Raw genomic sequence first — 20,631 nt, 5'->3', positions numbered from 1 at the left:
CCCCCAGTGCAAACACATGAGCTATAGGAGAATTGGGTTAGCTAAATTGCCAGTAGTGAATGAGTGTGTGTGTATGGTTGTTTCCCAGTACTGGGTTGGAGCTGGAAGGGCATCCGCTGCGTAAATCATTTGCTGGATAAGTTGGTGGTTTATTCCACTGTGGCGACCCCTGATGAATAAAGGGACTAAGCCAAAGGAAAATTAATGGATAGGTGTTGCTTGATTTATTGTGTTGGAACAATATGCAAAAATATGTCAACCTTAATATTAATACTGTAAAGCTGCACTCAAATTGACAAAAAACTAACTTGTGTTGTAATAATAACTATTCTCGCAGAATTAGAACAATTATTAAAACTCTATACTTTATTGTCGTTGGTGTGAACAGATCTTAAAGGGTTGGTTCACCCAAAAATGTCAACTATATGATGAGTTACTCACCCTCAAGGCAGCCTTGGTGTATAAGACATTCACCTTTATGTCAAATCCTGACAGAGTTATTTAAATGAATGGCCTTTTCCTGCTCTACAATGACTTGATTCTTATTAGGAAACCAAAAGTTTATAAACTGTTTTGTGTAGCATCTGGCAACTGCCATTGCTCGTGCTCTTCTTTTGAGGTGTGTTAGTGTCATCAACTGGAAAGGACTGCAAGTCTGTCTGAAATTGTATATTTTCCTACTATATGGTATGTGGAGGCAGCACGGGGGCTCAGTGGTTATCACTGTGACCCTACAGCAAGAAAGTCACTCATTTGAGTCCCGGCTGGCTCAGTTGGCATTTCTGTGTGGAGTTTGCATGTTTTTCCCCATGTTGGCGTGGGTTTCCTCCGGGTGCTCCGGTTTCCCCCACAGTCCATACACATGCTATAGGTCAGGGGTGTCAAACTCATTTCCTGGAGGGCCAAAGCCCTGCACAGTTTAGTTCCAACCCTGCTCCAACACACTTACCTGTAGGTTTCAAACAAGCCTGAAGGACTCAATTAGTTTGATCAGGTGTGTTTAATTAGGGTGGGAACTAAACTGTGCAGAGCTGCGGCCCTTTAGGAACTGAGTTTGACACCTGTGCTATAGGTGAATTGGGTAAGTTAAAATGGCAGTAGTGAATGAGTGGGTGTGTATGGGTGTTTCCCAGTACTGGGTTGCAGCTGGAAGGGCATCCACTGCATAAAACATATGCTGGAACAGTTGGCGGTTCATTCCGCTGTGGTGACCCCTGATAAATAAGGAACTAAGCCAAAGAAAAATGAATGAACGACTTGAGGGGGAGCAAATCTTGAGATCATCTTCATTTGGGGTGAACTAACCCTTTAAAACCCCTACCAAAACAAAATGAAGGACTGTGCATGCACTACTGATTTTTTATTTCACCACAGTGTACAAAACGCTACTCTTGCAAACAAATGAAAGACGTCAGTTTTGATTTTCCATCAAACTCTCCGTCATATTTTAAGCATCTCTAAAACTACAAATGCCTCAAAAGTGGCATGTATGTTAATAAACAAGCACCTTTGTCATGGCTGCAGAAGTAAATCTAGCTGATGCTTCTTCCACAGTATTGCCTCTGACATTCTGGCCTCTGGTCTGCCTGTGCGTGTCGTCCATTACGGCTCTGAGCATCAGACAGACACGTGTGACTGTGAGCGGCTCTGCAGTCTGGAGGTAGAGCACGAGTGATGAACACATCCGCCATCAGCTGTTGTTGGACGACTGCTCCGGCTTCAGCCGAATGGCCCATGAGTTTGCAGAGACGATGGTGCCGCGTCGATGGATGCGGCAGGTGTACGTGCCTTCGTTGAACTCATTGGCCACAAGCCGCAGGTCCCGATCTTTAATTACTATATAGCCAGGAATGGACGTCAGCAACTGCTCACCGTCTTTGTACCAGCTGCCAAAAGAAGGAATAAAGTGAGTGAGAAACACTAAACTGATTACTGACTCAATCCAAGCCTGATGCATTCTGAAACGGTCACAAAAACAGATGAATGCATTCATTTACACAATGACCACAGGGCAATTCGAAATCCGTTTATAGAGATGTACATGGCTGTTGCTAGGCCTATTTTGAGGGGAATGAATGTGTGTCATCAGGACCGAATTTGGACCCCTGTCCTAGCCAAAATAAAACAAATAAGACTTTCTCCAGAAGAAGAAATATTATAGGAATATACTCTTTTTTTTCTTTTCTTTTTTCTGAGTATCATATTTTACCAGAATTTTATGGCTAATATGATATTATACATTTGAAAAGAGAGCTCAAAGAAATAAGCACCTCGCTTTTATTTAGAGGCGAACAATGAATGCTGAGAGTAAAGTTACTGATGATAATAATATAAATATAAAATGCAGACAGCTTTCATTGTAATTCAGTGAGATCTGCTCTGAAAACAAATATTTTCACTACTTGTTAAAACTACAAATTTATAATGAGCTGAATCAACACAATTCTTGAAGTTTTTTTTTTTTTTTTTAGTTTTTATACTAATATTCTAACAATTATAAAAAAAATAGAATATATATATTAAATATTAAAGTAAAATATTAAAGTTATTATTATGTTTATTCAATAAAAATCTGTAAATTACATTTCACGTACCACAACATAAAAACATGAACACTCGCCTGATAGGGAATTCTTTTTAAAACTGTAACTAATTGACATTTATTTGCTAAACAAAGTGCATCTGTCAAAATCACTATTTAGTAGATGATTTTTTATCAATTTCAATATATAGCATTATTGAAATTGATGAAAACTCTACCAAACACCATCTGTGTTCTGACAGATGCACTTTGTTTAGCAAATAAAATTCATTGCAATTTTTAAATTCTGAGAGCTGTGGATGTGATTATAGAGCGCTCTACCTGACTTTTGGAGGCACTCTGGTGCTTTTTGTCCCACAGCGGAAGCCCACAACTTTTCCACGAGGCACAATTTTGATCTTGACATTTTCCGGAGGAGGGGTCGGTGTGGAAACTGCATCCAGAGGCTCTGAAGAGCAAAGCAGCACTTTAAAGAGTGTGTGAGTCTGATTTTATTATGCATAGAGTGAGAAACTTTTGTGTGTGTGTGTGTGTGTGTGTGTGTGTGTGTGTGTGTGTGTGTGTGTGTGTGTGTGTGTGTGTGTGTGTGTGTGTGTGTGTGTGTGTGTGTGTGTGTGTGTGTGTGTGTGTGTGTGTGTGTGTGTGTGTGTGTGTGTGTGTGTGTGAGAGTGTGTGTGTGAGTGTGTGAGTGTGAGAGTGTGAGTGAAGATGGAGGAGGAGGATGTTGATCGTCTCTCACCGTAGCACAGGTCGCAGCGCTGCGGGCAGTTTTTCTTCATGAAGCTCCGTCTCCTCTCACAGAAACCCAAACGGGCCCAAGGATCACACACACGCTTCTTGTCCATGCATCCTGAAGCAAATTTGCAAGCACAAGATGGAAACTAGCATACGCTTTAACAATGCAGGAGGGGGAAAACAGTGTAAATGCTTTGTTACTGTTATAATTAAAGGGATAGTTCACCAAAAATGGAAAATTACCTCCTCATTAGTTCTTCCTCATGTGGTTTTTATGAGTTTATTTCTTCTGTTGGACACAAAAGAAGTGTTTTGCTTACCGTAAAGACGCTGGATGCCCCAGATATCATCTTGAGCGATGTTCCTCTGACCCGTGTATGTTGCATTAGGGTGCATTAATGCATTGGGGTCCTGTGAATGCCAGAGGCCTAAAGCGTGACCGATTTCATGAGCAGCCACTTGAACCAGGTCATTCAACCACACGCCTGTGCAGAAAAAAAACACCATCAAGATCAGAGAGAGAATCAATGAAGGACTGACCTGTAATGCATGGCAATTTATACTACTATATGTTTAACATACGCTACAATGAATGCAAAGTAACTGTGAGGAATTGAGCCAATTTTAAATGATGTTCAGAAATGATGATCAACAATTATACAATCACCGGCCACTTTATTAGGTACACCTTACTAGTACCGGGTTACCTTCAGATGCGCTTTAATCCTTCATGGCATAGATTCAACAAGCTACTGGAAATATTCTTTGGAGATTTTGCTCCATAGTGACATGATAGCATCACACAGTTGCTGCAGAGTTGTTCGCTGCACATCCATGATGACAATTCCACAACATCCCAAAAGTGCTCTATTGGATTGAGCTCACACAATTCTCTGCATTTTGCACAATTTTCATGCAGAAAATCTTTTGTTTTTACAAGGAACACACTGTCATTCTCAATTGTAAAGTCAGTTGCCCTATACTTTGCATACTAACTCATCACATGAGTAAACACCTGTCACACAGAATTGCAATTTAGAAATCAGAGCTCATCTGGTTCATAACTGGTTCTCTGCCCACCCGTGTTTTTTAGTTGTGTATCTCCCTCCATTTTCTCCATTCCTCAAACCTATTGAGGATTTTTTTCTTTTGCCTGGAGATGTAAAGTGTATGCCCGAAATCCACACACACGTATACCCCTTCTCCAAGCTCTAGCAGTTGATGCTTATCGTGGCTGGATTCGCCATGCAAGGTAACATATTCCCCACAGCTTGGCCAGACCAAAACAGAAAAGAGGATGCAGTATAGCTGTTTTTCTATTTTTACTGTAACTGTATTTAGTAAATACTTCTGTTGATGGCATATGTAGACCACAATATCTGCAACTGTGTGTTGGTTGTGATGAACACTGTGTACACTGTATTTGTGGGGAAAATACAGTGTGCAGAGTTACTGAAGTTTGTCCTGCGCGCTTGCGTTTTTTTTTTAGTTACTTCTTTGGTTTGGTGCGTTAATCTTATTGTTGCTATTGTTCAAAAGAAGGTAATGATTCGCACTCAATTGCTTCGTACTGTTTTTATTTTTACTTTTGCTTACATTTTACAGGTGATAACAGACAGTTATCAGCCACGAACAGTACGAAGCAATTGAGTGCGAATCATTACCTTCTTTGGGGAAAATACAGTAAAATATATTTGGTATTTGTGTGTTTTGTATAAAAACAATACTCTGAAATATTTTACAATGCACTTCTGTAGGCCTACTGTCTGTAGTACGTGTAACACTGAACAAAAAAAGGCTTACAGAAAGTCATTATGATGAATGGAGAAGAAGTGGTCAGAGTGTTTTACACTTAGCACATCAGTGTTTAACTGATCTTATGAATGTCTACTCATGTGACGGTTTGTGTGTGTCATTTGAAAACAAAATACCATTTTGAGAAGAAATCCCATTGTTTTGAACGTAGTTTCATTTTGCAGAAGAATTGAAGATTTTTGCCCAATGTGTGTGTGTGTGTTTTGTGATTTGTATGTTGAGTTCTGACAATATGAGGCCTGTTCTTAGAAAATGTGTGTAAACAATTGGAAAAAACTGTAAAAAATGTGTGTAATGTGACACGTTTCTGTCTGATATAACATATTCCACGCATACTGCCACTGTAAATAAATGTTATTTTTTGAAGGATTTCACATGTGGCCCTTTACTTGGTTTGCAAAACTTGATGTGGCCCTCGGGTCTAAACTGCTCTAGGGACATCACAGACTAATTTTACAACTTGTAAAAAGGGGCATAACAGGTCACCTTTAAAGGTTCAGGACACCCTGGAGAACTTTTTTTTTTAATATTAAAAACACAGATGTGTGTGTGTTGAGCATCAGTTAAGACAATGTTAGCACCTGTCAGCTTTAATTGTGGGGAAAACTGGATAATTTTGAGCTTTTGTCAGCTCATTTCAGCTTCCGGGTTTAAAATGATTTTTGGGGCGGGATCAAAATCGGCGACGTAGCGCAGTACTGCAAGTGCAATGATGACGCGTCGGTTTCTCATTATTATTCAAAGCGGAGTTTTCTTATCCTATGAGAAGAGCCGGCTGCTGAATTATTCATGAGAGCATGTGCTTTCCGAAGGCAGACCTGCCAGTTTCAAGCAAGCTGTGAGACCCAGACCCACGGCACGCAGTAGCCGTTCATGAAGGCTCGTATGTGTTTGTTTCCATGATCCACTGGGTTTGTTGCATGTTTTTTCCCCGCGATCCTGTCAGGGCAAATCATACAGCAAAGCTGTGTGTGTGATGCTAGCATTTTTGTCGGGAGAGCAGCACGAGAATTGGAGAATGGCGGACGCTGTCTTTTATCAGCAGTTCGTTCACATTCAGACACATCACTGTGCTGCTGTTTGCCTAAATCCTCCAGATTACCAGCAGGACTAATGGTTAAAATAGACAGGTCAGGAGACCTGCTGCACTGAGTCTGCATTCAGATCTAAAATTTAGACCCGGGGATCGAGGGAGAATCCTCATTTATAGTGTGTACATGAACACGATTATCTTTATAATGATATAAATTGTGGTTATGTGTATATGAAATTACGAATAACAAATGTAGCAGGGCATTAAATTACTGTTTGTTTCTTTGCATTTTAACTTTGTAAACTATAAACTCATGCGTCTCCTCACGGTTTGTCTCAATTTGTGAGCTAACCGACTACAACAGTTTTTCGCTCCCCTTCTCCCCTGCTGGCCACGCCCACTCCTGCTCTATGCTCGCGGAGCTCCACGCCCATTAATCATGCATCTTTTGAAAAAATTCTGAAGTAGACTTTAACCGAAAGTGGGGGGTGTCATGGCCCTTTAAAATGCATCAATAAAACAGCCCTCCGTTGCACAGCACTTCCAAAGATAATTTCACAAGAGGCCAAATAATTTGCTTTTCAACTGTGTATGTATATTCTAACCAGCACATGCATACAATTTAATAGCAAACTGTGTATGTATTGCACACCTTGTTTCCAGCTGAAGCGGGATTTGCCCAGAATCCAGAACTCATGGTTGTCAAAGTGTATTTCTCCACGTGGAGGGAGGAAAGCGTGTGCCAGCTCACCGTTCAGTCCATCAAAACACGGGTGCAGTGGAGAGCGCCAGCAATCTGTGTGGTTGTACGTGTAGAAACCTGTCTCAGAAAGCGCAGATTAAAAACACTCCGTCAGCCTGCCAAACTGCACACGCCGGCACATTTATTGACTTACCTATGGTGATGTCGGCACTTTTGCTGGTGTTGGTGATTTCCGTGAAAGTCAGAGGAGAGACGTCGCTCCATTTGGTGAAGGCGATGCTGATGGCTTTACGGGTATCGTCTTTATTCAGCGTGTTGGGGAACTTTGTGATCCTTCAGGAGGAAGAACAGTAAATTACTTCCAGCCAGAAATGAGTGACTTGCTTTCAGAGGGTCTTTGTGTCTGCTATCAATCAAACAGCACATCTACACAAAGCTCAACGCTCCTGAAATCAATCTGCTGTTCCTGAAATATCTCCAGGCATCTGAAGGCCAGATTACTGCTTTTGTCTCACGCATCTCTCTGTTCATACGTGTGGCTTTCCTCAGGCTAGTAGCATATTTATCATTTATATTGTCCTTCATGTTGTATTCAGATTAAAAAGAGCATTGATTTTTATTTATTTTTATTTATTATTTATATTTTCACAATTACTTTCAAATACAAATAATAATTAAGTCCATTTTTGACCAGGGTTTGTACTGTGTGGAGCACCATTAGGTGTCAAAATGCTTTTGTTCAAATTATCTCTGAATGGTACATTAATGTCCAAAAACGCTGTGATAAACTTATGCCCACTGCAGCATGAAACCAGCCTTTAGTCTGAAAGTGTATCAAATAATTATATAAAATAATAATAATATATATATATACCCCAGGAGTAAGAATAATTTGGCGGTCCCAACCTGGTATTAGTAAGGTGTACCTAATAAAGTGGCTGGTGTGTGTGTGTATATATATATATATATTAGGTATTCTAGGTATATATTAGGAACTTGTATTCCTCTGAGATTTTGGTCCATATTGACATGATAGCATCACGCAGTTGCTACAGAGTTGTCGGCTGCACATCCATGATGCCAATCTCCCGTTCCACCACATCCCAAAGGTGCTCTATTGGATTGAGAACTGGTGACTGTGGAGACTATTTGAGTACAGTGAACTTATTGTCATGTTCAAGAAACTAGTCTGAGATGATTCGTGCTTTATGACATGGTGCGTTATCCTGCTGGAAGAAGGCATCAGAAGATGGAGACACTGTGGTCATAAAGGGATGGACATGGTCAGCAACAATACTCAGGTAGGCTGTGGTGTTGACACGATGCTCAATTGATACTAATGGGCCCAAAGTGTGCCAAGAAAATATCCCCCACACCATTACACCACCAGCCTGAACCATTGACACAATGCAGGATGAATATATGCTTTCATGCTGTTGACACTAAATTGTAACCCTACTATGCGAATGTTGCAGCAGAAATCCAGACTTATCAGACGAGGCAACGTTTTTCCAATCTTCTATTGACCAGTTTTGGTGAGCCTGTGTGAATTGTAGCCTCAGTTTCCTGTTCTTAGCTGTCAGGAGTGGCACCAGTGTGGTCTTCTGCTGCTGTAGCCTATCTGCCTCAAGGTTGGACGTGTTGTGTGTTCAGAGATGCTCTTCTGCAGACCTCGGTTGTAACGGTTATTTGAGATACTATTGCATTTCTATCAACTCAAACCAGTCTGACCATTCTCCTCTGACCTCTGGCATCAACAAGGCATTTGTGCCCTTATCCAATCATTGAATTGGATTAGACCATTAGCATCACGCTAAAAAATAAATAAATAATATTTTTCTCCTGACAGAATTGGTGTAACTGAGTCAGATTTGTTGGCTGTCTTGCTCACACAAGCTTTTTCAACTCTCCCCACAAGTTTTCTATAGGATTGAGATCAGGGCTTTGTGATGGCCACTCCAAAACATTCACTCTGTTGTCCTTTAAGCACATTTTAACTACTTTGGCAGTGTGCTGAGGGTCATGATCTGTTTGGAAGACCCATTAGTGGCCAAGATTTAATCTCCTGGCTGATGTCTTGAGATGTTGCTTCAGTATTTCTACATAATGTTCTTTCTTCATGATGCCATCTATGTTGTGAAGCGGACCAGTCCCTCCTGCAGCAAAACAACCCAAAACAACAGGATGCTGCCGCCCCCATACTTCACAGTTGGGATGGTGTTCCAAGGCTTGTAAGCTTTCCCCTTTGTCCTCCAAATGTAACACTGGTCATCATGGCCAAACAGCTCAATCTTAGGTCCATCAGGCCACAGGACATGTCTCCAAAAATAGTATTTTCCCAGTGTAAATTAGCAAATGGTAATCTGGCTTTTTTGTTGATTCTGACTTGTTGATTTTCCCATGTTGTCACACAAGGAAGCAGTGTGTTTTTCCTTAAATACTATTCTACAGTTGTGCCTCCAATTAACTCAAATGTTGTCAATTAGCCAATCAGAAACTTCCAAAACCTTGACTCCATCATCTAAGCTTTTCATAATAATCTTATTGTATGTAAACTTGACTTTCAAGAAAAGTTATAACAACTTCTCAAAAAAATATCTCTCTCCTTATTCTGCTATTAAGCAGAGAAGAAACAAATGTGATCATGCTAACTTACCTAAAAGAGATAAATGCTTAGTCACATTAAAATCTGACTTTTTTAAAATGGTTATGTGCCTTTGTTTACAGTGTACTGTATGTATACTCCTGGTTTCAACTGTAAACATTCAAACAGTATTGGAACTAGTGCAGGATAAGTAAATGATGACAGAATGTTGATTTCGGGGTGGACTGCCCATTTAAACTCCATTTGTCAGTGTCTCTCACTTGTAGCTGACGTTGAAATGCTCCCATCTGTATCCCAGTGGGTTGATGGCGTAGCGTTTGGATCTCACTGCTCCTCCATGGGTCTTTGAGTCCACAGACGACAGTTTCTGCGCACATGGTTTACGCAACTGAAAACTGCCAACCTAAGAGAGACAGAAGAAAGATGCTGACGTGTCTTCAATGCACAGTGGGTCCAAGTATGAGATCACATTAAAAAAATAAATAAAAATCAACATTTAAACCAGCATATTCATTTATTCCTTCATTTTCTTGTCGGCTTAGTCCCTGTATTAATCCGGGGTCGCCACAGCGGAATGAACCGCCAACTTATCCAGCTCGTTTTTACGCAGCGGATGCCTGTCCAGCCGCAACCCATCTCTGGGAAATAAACCAGGATATTATCATGTAATAAAGTATGTATTTAAAACAATGTGGATATCAGTAACATCAGAGGTCCCTTAAAGGGATTGTTTATCCAAAATAATAAATATAATAAAAATAATGACTGAAACACACTTTGAAAAGTTAAAAAGTTTTACTATTTTAAGTTTTGGGTGAACTATCCTCACTGTAAAAAACATCTGTTAATGAACGGTTTGTGATTTTGTGATTCACAAGTTTTTATTTACGGTTGTAAATTGCATTATGGGATGTTGATCTCTGCACTGTCGACTGTTGATGTAGGAAATTCAACTACAGTTTAACAAAAAGTTTTTGGTACTGTGATATACAAAAACACGGACAATAAGTGCGTTGACCCATGGCTGCAGCCGGTGATCGACGAGATTAGCTCAAAGTTGCAGCAGTCATGATGAGCGATCACATTTATTTATTTGTTCATAACAACAAAAGATTTACAGTACAAATAAAATAGAACACAGTGTCTACAAATGAGTTCATTTTTTAACCATTAGGTTTTTAACCATAAGTTTTTATGCAGCGGATGCCCTTCCAGCCGCAAGCCATCCTTGGGAAACATCCACACACACTACGGACAATTTAGCCTACCCAGTTCACCTGTACCGCATGTCTTTGGACTGTGGGGGAAACCGGAGCACCCGGAGGAAACCCACGCAAACGCAAGGAGAACATGCAAACTCCACACAGAAACACCAACTGAGCCGAGGCTCGAACCAGCGACCTTCTTGCTGTGAGGCGACGGCACTACCTACTGTGCCACTGCATCACTTGTTTTGAAACTTTTGAATCGGAATTTGTCTAATAATAAACGTGAAACACACGTGGTTGTTGTCATGCGGTGAACTCGCCCACTCATGTCATATTGGTGTCGTCATCACAGCACCAGCAGTCGCCCTTCAGATGCTGCACCGGCTGAATCAGTCGTCTGATCTCGAAGCACTGTCGATACTTTAATGCCACATGTGACAGTTATGTGGCGTCCGCGCAGCATCAATCCGGACAACATTTCTAACCAGCATGCACCGCTTTAAGACTTCGATCGATCTGCGCAGCGCTGCATGAAGTCTAACACCTAATACATCACTTTAAACCAAAAACTAATGTGCTATTTTCAAATTTTCAAGGTTAAACGTTGTTGACCAAGATCCCATAATGCAACTCAAAATCATAAACTGAGAGAAAAAGCATCTTAAAATATGAAAATATGACTTACAGATATTTATTACAGGGCTCAAATGCAATAAATTATAAACGCAAAACTTTTAAAGGAGGATTCACTGATGAAAGCTGCAGTATTTGCAGTCAGTGGCTCAGTGTTTTGGAAGTTCTGTCACCCATATGTGAAGCAAAGACCCTCCTCCCTTCGCCATGACCTTCAACACTTTCTCTCTCTCTCTCTCTCTCTCTCTATGCTCATTCTTTTGATCCTTGCAGAGATTTTACAACTCTTTCCCAAAAAAATGCATGTGAATCACCAATGAATGCCTCAGTGTGGCAAATGGCTGAGTAAAGTCAAGATTTTAGGACAGCTTTTCACAATATCGCTCCATTAGTTAGACAAACTACTAATGAAAAAACATGTCTAATGCATGCATTAATCTTAGCTCAAGTCAAAATCAACATTTACTAACACATGACTAAAATCTAAAGTTAGCAGTTAACATTAAAGCTGTTTAACTGACAATAGCACACATTAAAATACTAACTTTCTGTCAGACTTTACAATGAGCTCTCGTTTAGTTAATGCATTTTGCTAACATGAACTAAGCATGAACAATACTTACAGCATTTATAAATCATAATAATAGTTCTGTATTGTTACAGTTTTTCCCAGTTGTTTACACACATTTTCTGAAAGCATGTCTCATATTGTCAGAACTCTACAATGTGTAAAAATAGTTGGGTTAAAAACACCCCAAAATATAACCCAACTATTGGTTATTATAGCACCTTCCCAACTATTATGGCACCAACTATTTTAGCACCTTCCCAACTATAGGTTATTTTAACCCAATGCATTGGGTTATTTTGATTAAATGTTTTTTCCCATTCTGGTATTTCTATTGCTACTATTACTTGTACTACTATTAGTTTTAGAATTATGGCTGTGTAAATAAATAACATATAGTTTTTAAAAAGATTGAAAATGCTTTATTTCCATTACATTTTAGTTCCAGACACTTATGTTAAAATAAATCAAGAATCATAAACAATGAAGAACAAAGTTCAGACAGGTATAAACTGTGCAAGCAGAAAATCCTGTGCAGAATATGGAGCCCTGTGTGCTGTAGAGGCTGTCCAGCAGCTGCAGCAGGCGTCACTCAATGTCTACAATGTACATTACATTTTAGCCACATCCAAACGCTTCTAAAAGATAGTCTTGGATGGTGTAATGGATATAAAAACCATGACACAGAGGTCATTTGTAAAAAAAAAATAACAAAGTTATTGCGATAGAGCTAATATAAACTTTACAACGCAAAAACAACATTACGTACGCATATTAATACAGCTGTTCTGTGTCAGTTGAATCAGTTGACTGTTGAAATCCATTTTTTTTAACCCAACTTGTTGAGTTATTAAATACATAACCAAATAAAGGTTAAAAATGACCCAACAAAGCCCCAAATACTTAACTCAGCTGGTTGAGTTATTAATAAATAACCAAATAAAGGTTAAAAATGACCCCACAAAGCACCAAATACTTCACTCAGCTGGTTGAGTTATTAATAAATAATCTAATAAAGGTTCAAAATTACCCAACAAAGCATCAAATACTTCACTCAGCTGGTTGAGTTATTAATAAATAATCTAATAAAGGTTCAAAATTACCCAACAAAGCATCAAATACCTCACTCAGCTGGTTGAGTTATTAATAAATAATCTAATAAAGGTTCAAAATTACCCAACAAAGCATCAAATACCTCACTCAGCTGGTTGAGTTATTAATAAATAATCTAATAAAGGTTAATAATGACCAAACAAAGCACCACATATTTAACCCAACTGGTTGAGTTATTATTAAATAACCTAATAAAGGTTAAAAATTACCCAACAAAGCACCAAATATGTTAACCGCAACCATTGGGTTAAATAAATAACTTGAAGTTTCACTTTGGTTATCAAACACAGCTCATAAACATTGAGGCAAAGTTTGTTTTAAATTCACACATTCAGACCCTCTCATTAATAAAATCATTTCAAGAAGATGATCTTTGCAAAGTTCTGAACAGTGAAATCATATGATATCCGCCTGAGACCCGCTCATTGACTTGTGTCCTCTATAGTGGACGTTGCGTTTTCATGAATTTTCTTTGTACTTTTTGAGCTACTCAGTCAAGTCCTGTTGTACTGTTCAGAGGACATCCTGGGCTTTCTAGTGATATGTCATTTGGTTGCTGGCAAGCTAGAAACCACTTCTTACACTGCATCCAAGATGGCCGACATAAAAAAAGCACATTTTATAGGAGAGAGGCATGTAAAATTGAGCTTTATAAATGTTTTTTTACTATTATTATTACACATATATATTTGTTTATTAAAGTGTCAGGAACAATACATTTAGCTTTCAAAGCTGTTAACTTGTTTGTGTTTCAAAATATTCTCTGTTTTTAAATGTCCACTATAGTGGACACCAGGACCATCTTAATGTAATTATTGACTGCATGCTGTAAGAGGCAGAACTGCAGCAGGGATGATTCTTTAGAGGTGGGAGTAATGCCTAGTTCAGATTTTAGCCCCAATTTTGAGGACAGGTTTTAAGAAATCGGAGACAAAAGCCTGAAATCACAGGTAAATTGGTGCTCGTGCACGTACAGTAAGTGACAATCTCACAGTATGAACTGTCAAAGACGCGATCTGAGAGAATCGCCGATGAGTCGCTGAAGCCCGTGAGGTATTTGGCGTGCTGAATATCTGGAGCTGTCAGCGATTCAAATCATGCCGTGTGAAATGAGTTTGACTGAAAATAACATTGGCGATCTCCTACAGCCAATGAGAGAGCGGCATTCACTTGTGTGTGCGTGTGTACCTGAAGGCCAGCGGGAGGTTGGAGGAGAAGTTAAAAGCACTCATTTACGGTTTCTTTGGACCCAAGAAATGGAGGAAAAACTAGTGGAGGATCGAGAGGAGCATCTGTGTCTGTTTGACGTTTCATACAGAAAGAAATTAGTTTATTAGTAACGTTGAGGAGAAATTGCTAATACCTTCAAACCCAGGTGAGCAAACATGTACATGTTCTACCCCATTAAAGGCTTCTTTCTCATTATGTCGTTAATAACAAAAGATATACGACGTGTTTTTGGCTGTGAGATGTAGTTTGGATGAAGTTGCCGGTGATTCTTCCTATTGTAAAGTCATGCAATGTGAAAGCCCCTGTCGCCGATCCATCTTGCAGTGTCAACAAAGCAGCGACAAAACGCTAGCCCAGATAGTCATGCAGGCTGAACTCGGCATAAGTCACACATGTGCAAGTCACAAGCAAGTCTCGAGTCATAACCTTCAAGTCTCAAGCAAGTCAAGTCAATTTTTGTCAGACTCAAGTCAAGTCGAGTCACTGATTTTTATCAAATTATTATTAGTTTTTTAAAATTTATATTTACATGCATAACTTTTGGTTTTGTATGTAATGCATAATATTTAACAAACGGTTATTAATTTAACAAAAACTAAAATGATTTTGAGTCATTTAACTCAAGTCCAAGTCAAGTCTCAAGTCATGAGTCAAGTTCGAGTCAAGCAAGTCTCAAGTTCTAAATTTTGCGACTTAAGTCAAGTCATGTGACTCGAGTCCCCCATCTCTGTTAGATAGTTGAGGGAGACACTGATTTAGAGTCTGACAATCAGACAATTAAAGAATGACAATCAGTTTTAAATCGCTTTTATGTTTAATTTGTTTTGGATTAACATCACTTCTTTCATTTATTTATATATATTTTTTTTGAATTTGGCTCTCTTTCAGACTAAACTGCTCCAGGAATTTCAATACAAAAGGGAAAGGAAAGGCTTTTGTTTAGTTTTTGTTACATTAATATTGGATTAATATCCCTTTACAGCCATATCCTGTACAGTTTTTTGTTGTGTTGCTGTTGTTTCGAACTGAAATTGTCCTGTGGATCAGTACATGCTGTAAAATTAAAAACAAAATGTAAAAACTTCAAATTGTAGAATTTTTTAAAATCCCAAAAATGTAGGAAATCACAGAAAAAATATTATTTGGGTCTCAGGAGGATATCAGCAGCCAAGCATTATCAAAGTACAGAATTGCTCACAGACAAATAAATAGTGCTAATGTTGTTTTCAAGTCATATTTACATGTGATTTCAGACCGAATATCTAAAATGCCATGGAAAAAAAACAGGGAGCCTATAACAAGTTGTCACTGGTCGAATGTGCGAATGAATATAAACCAACTTTACCTCAGCCTCATGAACCGAAGTTATGGAGCTCTTACCGTGTGTTCAGTCCACGCAGGCACGGCCACCGCATTACTATCCAGCACCATAAGCACAAGAGCACACGAACAAACCCAGAACATCTTGAAATCACAACTTTCCTCACGGATCCACCTTCCACTTTGCGACTTTGCGTTTCATCCATATATTCTGGAGCGGTGAAGCATTTTTCCACAGTGAACGCGCATTCAGACGCGCGCGCATCCGAGCCGGAGACAGATGTGTGCGCGGAGAGTGTTTAATACAGGAGACTTTATCTAGTGCACTTCTGCTTCTTGCCGTGAACTTTGTCTCTCTCCAGGGTGCAGGAAGGATCCCGCAGGAGCAGAATAAAGCACCGCCCTGCTCCAGTCTGATGTCCTCCTCCTCCTCCTCTTCATCTCCTCGCGCTTCTGTTTATCAACTCGCTGTCACGCGAATATCTGGAGGACTGCGAGCGCTCGCTTTTCCTCAGCGAAATCACCGAACAAAAATCACAATCACGAAATAATACAGACAAATTGCTGACATTTTAAAATGTTTCCAAAGTTGGTGACACAGTGGTTAGCACTTTCGCCTCACAGCAAGAAGGTCGCTGGTTCGAGTCCCGGCTGGGCCAGTTGGTATTTCTGTGTGGAGTTTGCATGTTCTCCCCGTGTTGATGTGGGTTTCCTCCTGGTGCACCAGTTTCCCTCACAGTCCAAACTCATGTGCTATAGGTGAATTGGATAAACTAATTTTGCTGTAGTCTATTATGTGTGTGTGTGGGGGTGTTTCCCAGTACTGGGTTGCAGCTGGAAGGGCATCCACTGTGTAAAACATATGCTGGATAAGTTGGCGGTTCATTCTGCTGTGGCGACCCCTGAGGAATAAAGGGACTAACTCGAAGGAAAATGAATAAGAAATGCAGAACGGCAATATTCAGGTCACATTACCACGCCAATATCCTCACGTCGGTGTGTGCCGTATTTGTAATATTGATCTGATCAGCTTAGATAAAAATCACAAACATCTACGCATACCTTTTTTTGGATTGCAGAAATCGGTCACTAAAATATGGAAATATTTGGAATTTATGGAAAATTTTCTGGTCATTTTGAGAGACTATCGTGAGATATAAAGTCATCCCCCCACCACCACATCAAACTTTGTTTGATCTCACAAATCCTCTAATAAAAATAAAATAAATAATATATTAATGTATTATTATCATTTAAAAAAGTGTCATAAATAAACAAAAGTTGTGTTAAATGCAATGCCACAAAAATGAGGTTTTACATTTAAATAGTTTTCTGAAAATATGAAAATAGATTTACATGAGAGTAAATGCTTTCAGAGCATTATATGTTTTCAGAGATTTTGTTTTGTTTTGCGATTGTTCATTCACAAAATGGGGAAAAAAAAAGTTTGGTTTACACTGAGCCCACTTTTTCTTATGTATATGGCATTTCCTAATAACATGAACAAATAAAAAATGTCCTTTACAATTCAAGTTCTTATTATCAGAAAAAAACAATACATCAGATAAACACATTTCTATCTTACATACCTGACAAAAGTCTTGTCGTCAATCCCAGTTGTAAGAGCAACAAATAATAACTTCTAGTTGATCATTTGGAAAAATGGCAGAAAGTAGATCTGTAACGGCATCCCAATCATCACAAACACTGCAGAAGACCTACAGAAACCAGCATGGAGCCAATATTCTGACAGAAATCAGTCAAGTTTGGTGAAGGAAAAGTCATGGTTTGGGGTTACATTTAGTATGGGGGCGTGCGAGAGATCTGCAGAGTGGATGGCAACATCAACAGCCTGAGGTATCAAGACATTTGTGCTGCCCATTACATTACAAACCACAGGAGAGGGCAAATCCTCCAGCAGGATAGCGCTCCTTCTCATACTTCAGCCTCCACATCAAAGCTCCTGAAAGCAAAAGAAGGTCAAGGTGCTCCAGGATTGGCCAGCCCAGTTAACAGACAAGAACATTATTGAACATGTCTGGATAAGATGAAGGAGGAGGCATTGAAGATGAATCCAAAGAATCTTGATGAACTCTGGGAGTCCTGCAGAACGCTTTCTTTGCCATTCCAGATGACTTTATTAATCAGTGATTTGAGTCATTGCAGAGATGTATGGATGCAGCCCTCCAAGCTCATGATGGAGTCAGACACAATATTCATTCTTTTCTTTATATTCTATACTGGACATTATTTCTGTTCAGTGACAAGACTTTTGTCTAAGCAGAGTCAGACCTTACTGTCCTACTTAATTCATTAAAAATCAAGGAATGATCATATTTTATTTTGGTAAAATAAGTGTATCTAGAGGCCTTTGACTTTCATATAAGCCACTTCTGATACCAAATGATCAACTAGAAGTAGGAACTTGTTCCTAAAACTTAGAGAGGCGACAAGACTTTTGTCAGGTAGTGTACTCCATTTGTTTGTTATTAAACAACTCCAAAATTTCCAATAACTCATTTATTCTGTCTGTGTCATGATGACAATACATAATAGTTTTCTAGACACTAGAATTCAGCTGAAAGTGCAATTTAAAGACTTGATTAGTTTAATTAGCAAGTCATTAGACGACAGTGGTTTGTCCTGGTGATAATTGGAGACAAAAAAATCTTAAAGGGCTAATAATATTGACCTTAAATTTGTTTAAATAAAATTAAAAAATGCTTTTAATCCAGCCAAACTAATATAAATAAGACTTTCTCTAGAATAAAGAAATATTATGGGAAATACTGTGAAAATATCCTTGCTCTGTTAAACGTCACTTGGGAAATATTTGAAAAAAAGAATCAAAATTTCACATAAATTGTATCTTCGACTATATATATACACTGTAAAAAAAAAATCCTTAAACCAAGCTGCTGGAAATAAACCACGAAACAGGCGTTAAATTATAGAAATACAGTAAAATAATGGATAGTAAATACAGAAATTTCTGTAATTACATTTTTTTCTCTTTTATAATTATTTCCCAAATTATGTTTTACAGAGCATGGACATTTTCACAGAATTTCCAGTTTTCATTTTAAGGTCAAAATTATTAGCCCCTTTAAGCAATATTTATTTTCAATAGTCTACAGAGCAATTCATCATTATACAATAACTTGCCTAATTACCCTATCCTGCCTAGTTAACCTAATTAACCCAGTTAAGCCTTTAAATGTCACTTTAAGCTGTATAGAAGTGTCTTGAAAAATATCAGGTCAAATATTATTTACTGTCATCATGACAAAGATAAAATAAATCAGTTATTAGAGATGAGTTAATGAAACTATTATGATTAGAAATGTGTTGAAAAAAATCTGTTAAACAGAAATTGGGGAAAAAATAAACAGGGGCTAATAATTCAGGGGGGCTAATAATACTGACTTCAACTGTAAATATATACTAGCAAAAGGAACATACAACTAACAAAATTAACATGTATTTTATTAGCTTCTCAGCTGTTAACAAAAAACTTTTATAATTACAAAGACACTGAAGGCTCCACAACGTAATGTTTATATCTGAGGTTTCATTGCTATCATGCTTAAATCCCATGTCAACATGCAGGGGAGCATTTTAAAAGGGCCACAAATTAGGCATGCATAAACTGCGCTCATTAAAAATCTATTGTGTAGAATTGCAGATTTTGGCATAACACAAGCTATTCATAGCCAATGGCCCTCAGTCTCCAGCCCCAAACTCATTAGTCTGCTTGACCCTCGGAGGGTTCGGGAACGGCCTGGGCTTTTCACAGCGCGTTACTTTACCCTCACATCACTGTGGAGAATAGACCGTCACTTATGATGGATTTTTTCTTTGACCTTCAGGGTTAATATACAGACCGCTCGATGTTTGGCTTCGCATTCATGATGCAGTGGGCAGCTTTTGTAGATCTCTACAAAATAAAAACGTTCATCTTGTATAGCAAACAAAGACTAGACGAAGGCCATTCAGAAGAAGACTGCTAATCTAATATTTGAAAATTGCAACCGCCTTAGAGAGATTGATATGCAAAGCAAGACCCTTGAAGAGAATTTACCCAATCCTAATATACACTCAACGGCCACTTTATTAGGTACACCTTTCAACTGCTCGTTAACGCAAATTTTTAATCATCCAATCACTCAGCAGCAGCAGCAGCAACAACTCAATGCATTTAGTCATGCAGGCATGGTCAAGACAACCTGCTGCAGTTAAAAACCGAGCATTAGAATGGGGAAGAAAGGTGATTTAAGTGACTTTGAATGTGGCATGGTTGTTGGTGCTAGACTGGCTGGTCTGAGTATTTCAGAAACTGCTGAAGAAAGGAATAGTGTCATTTTCAGCTTAGTTTAGGTCAATAAAAGCATTGATATTGCAAAACTTAGCAATTATAAAATCAGTAACTGCATATCTAGCCAAACTGAATTAATGTTGATTCAGTTTAGTTCAATTATAAAGCAAGCTCTACAGAAGCCAATGGTGTCATTTTCAGCTCAGTTTAATTCTACAACAGCATTGATGTAGAAAAGTTCAGCAAAATGTGTTCTGGAGGCGGAGTATATGCAAATACACACGCCCTTGTGAGGTCACGTTTTACTTTGTATCCAAACCAGTCATTTTTTGCACTTCTTTATTAGGAGAAAAAAAGTGTTTTAATCTATGCAACTTGCAGGATGTTTTAAAGGCATCAAGTCCTCTTATATATCCAAATTTTAGGGCACATTTGATTTCTCATGTCATGACCCCTTAAAAATGGACAATTACAATGTTAATGTTTTAAACTTTGTTATTCGGCTCATTTTAGATTAATGTTGATTCAGTTTAGTTTAGTCTAAAACAAGCTATACAGAAGGCAATAGTGCCATTTTCAGCTCAGTTTAGTTCAATTAGTGCATTGATGTCGAAAAGTTCAGCAATTATAAATTCAGTAGCTCCATATTCAGCTTATTTTAATCGATGTTGATTCAGTTTAGTTCAATTATAAAACAAGCTCTAGGTAAAGGCAATAGTGCAAATTTCAGCTCAGATTAGCTCGATAACAGCATTGATGTTGCAAAGTTCTTCGATTATAAAATCAGTACCTCCATATTCAGCTCATTTTA

General features: G+C 38.6%; 1 protein-coding gene across 1 annotated transcript; it reads right to left on the bottom strand.

The window, feature by feature from the left end:
* Positions 1-1,344: 1,344 nt before the first annotated feature.
* On the bottom strand, positions 1,345-15,828 carry mmp23bb (matrix metallopeptidase 23bb). Its single transcript, NM_001017890.1, is given in 8 exon segments — positions 1,345-1,886; positions 2,864-2,990; positions 3,282-3,392; positions 3,598-3,762; positions 6,778-6,945; positions 7,022-7,161; positions 9,694-9,836; positions 15,566-15,828. Coding segments are annotated over 8 exon segments (1,134 nt in total). The 5' UTR covers positions 15,650-15,828; the 3' UTR covers positions 1,345-1,690.
* Positions 15,829-20,631: the final 4,803 nt, after the last annotated feature.

Source organism: Danio rerio, chromosome 18 (genome assembly GCF_049306965.1).
Source record: "Danio rerio strain Tuebingen ecotype United States chromosome 18, GRCz12tu, whole genome shotgun sequence".
NCBI lineage: Eukaryota > Metazoa > Chordata > Actinopteri > Cypriniformes > Danionidae > Danio > Danio rerio.
This window is presented reverse-complemented; position numbering and strand designations above follow the sequence as displayed.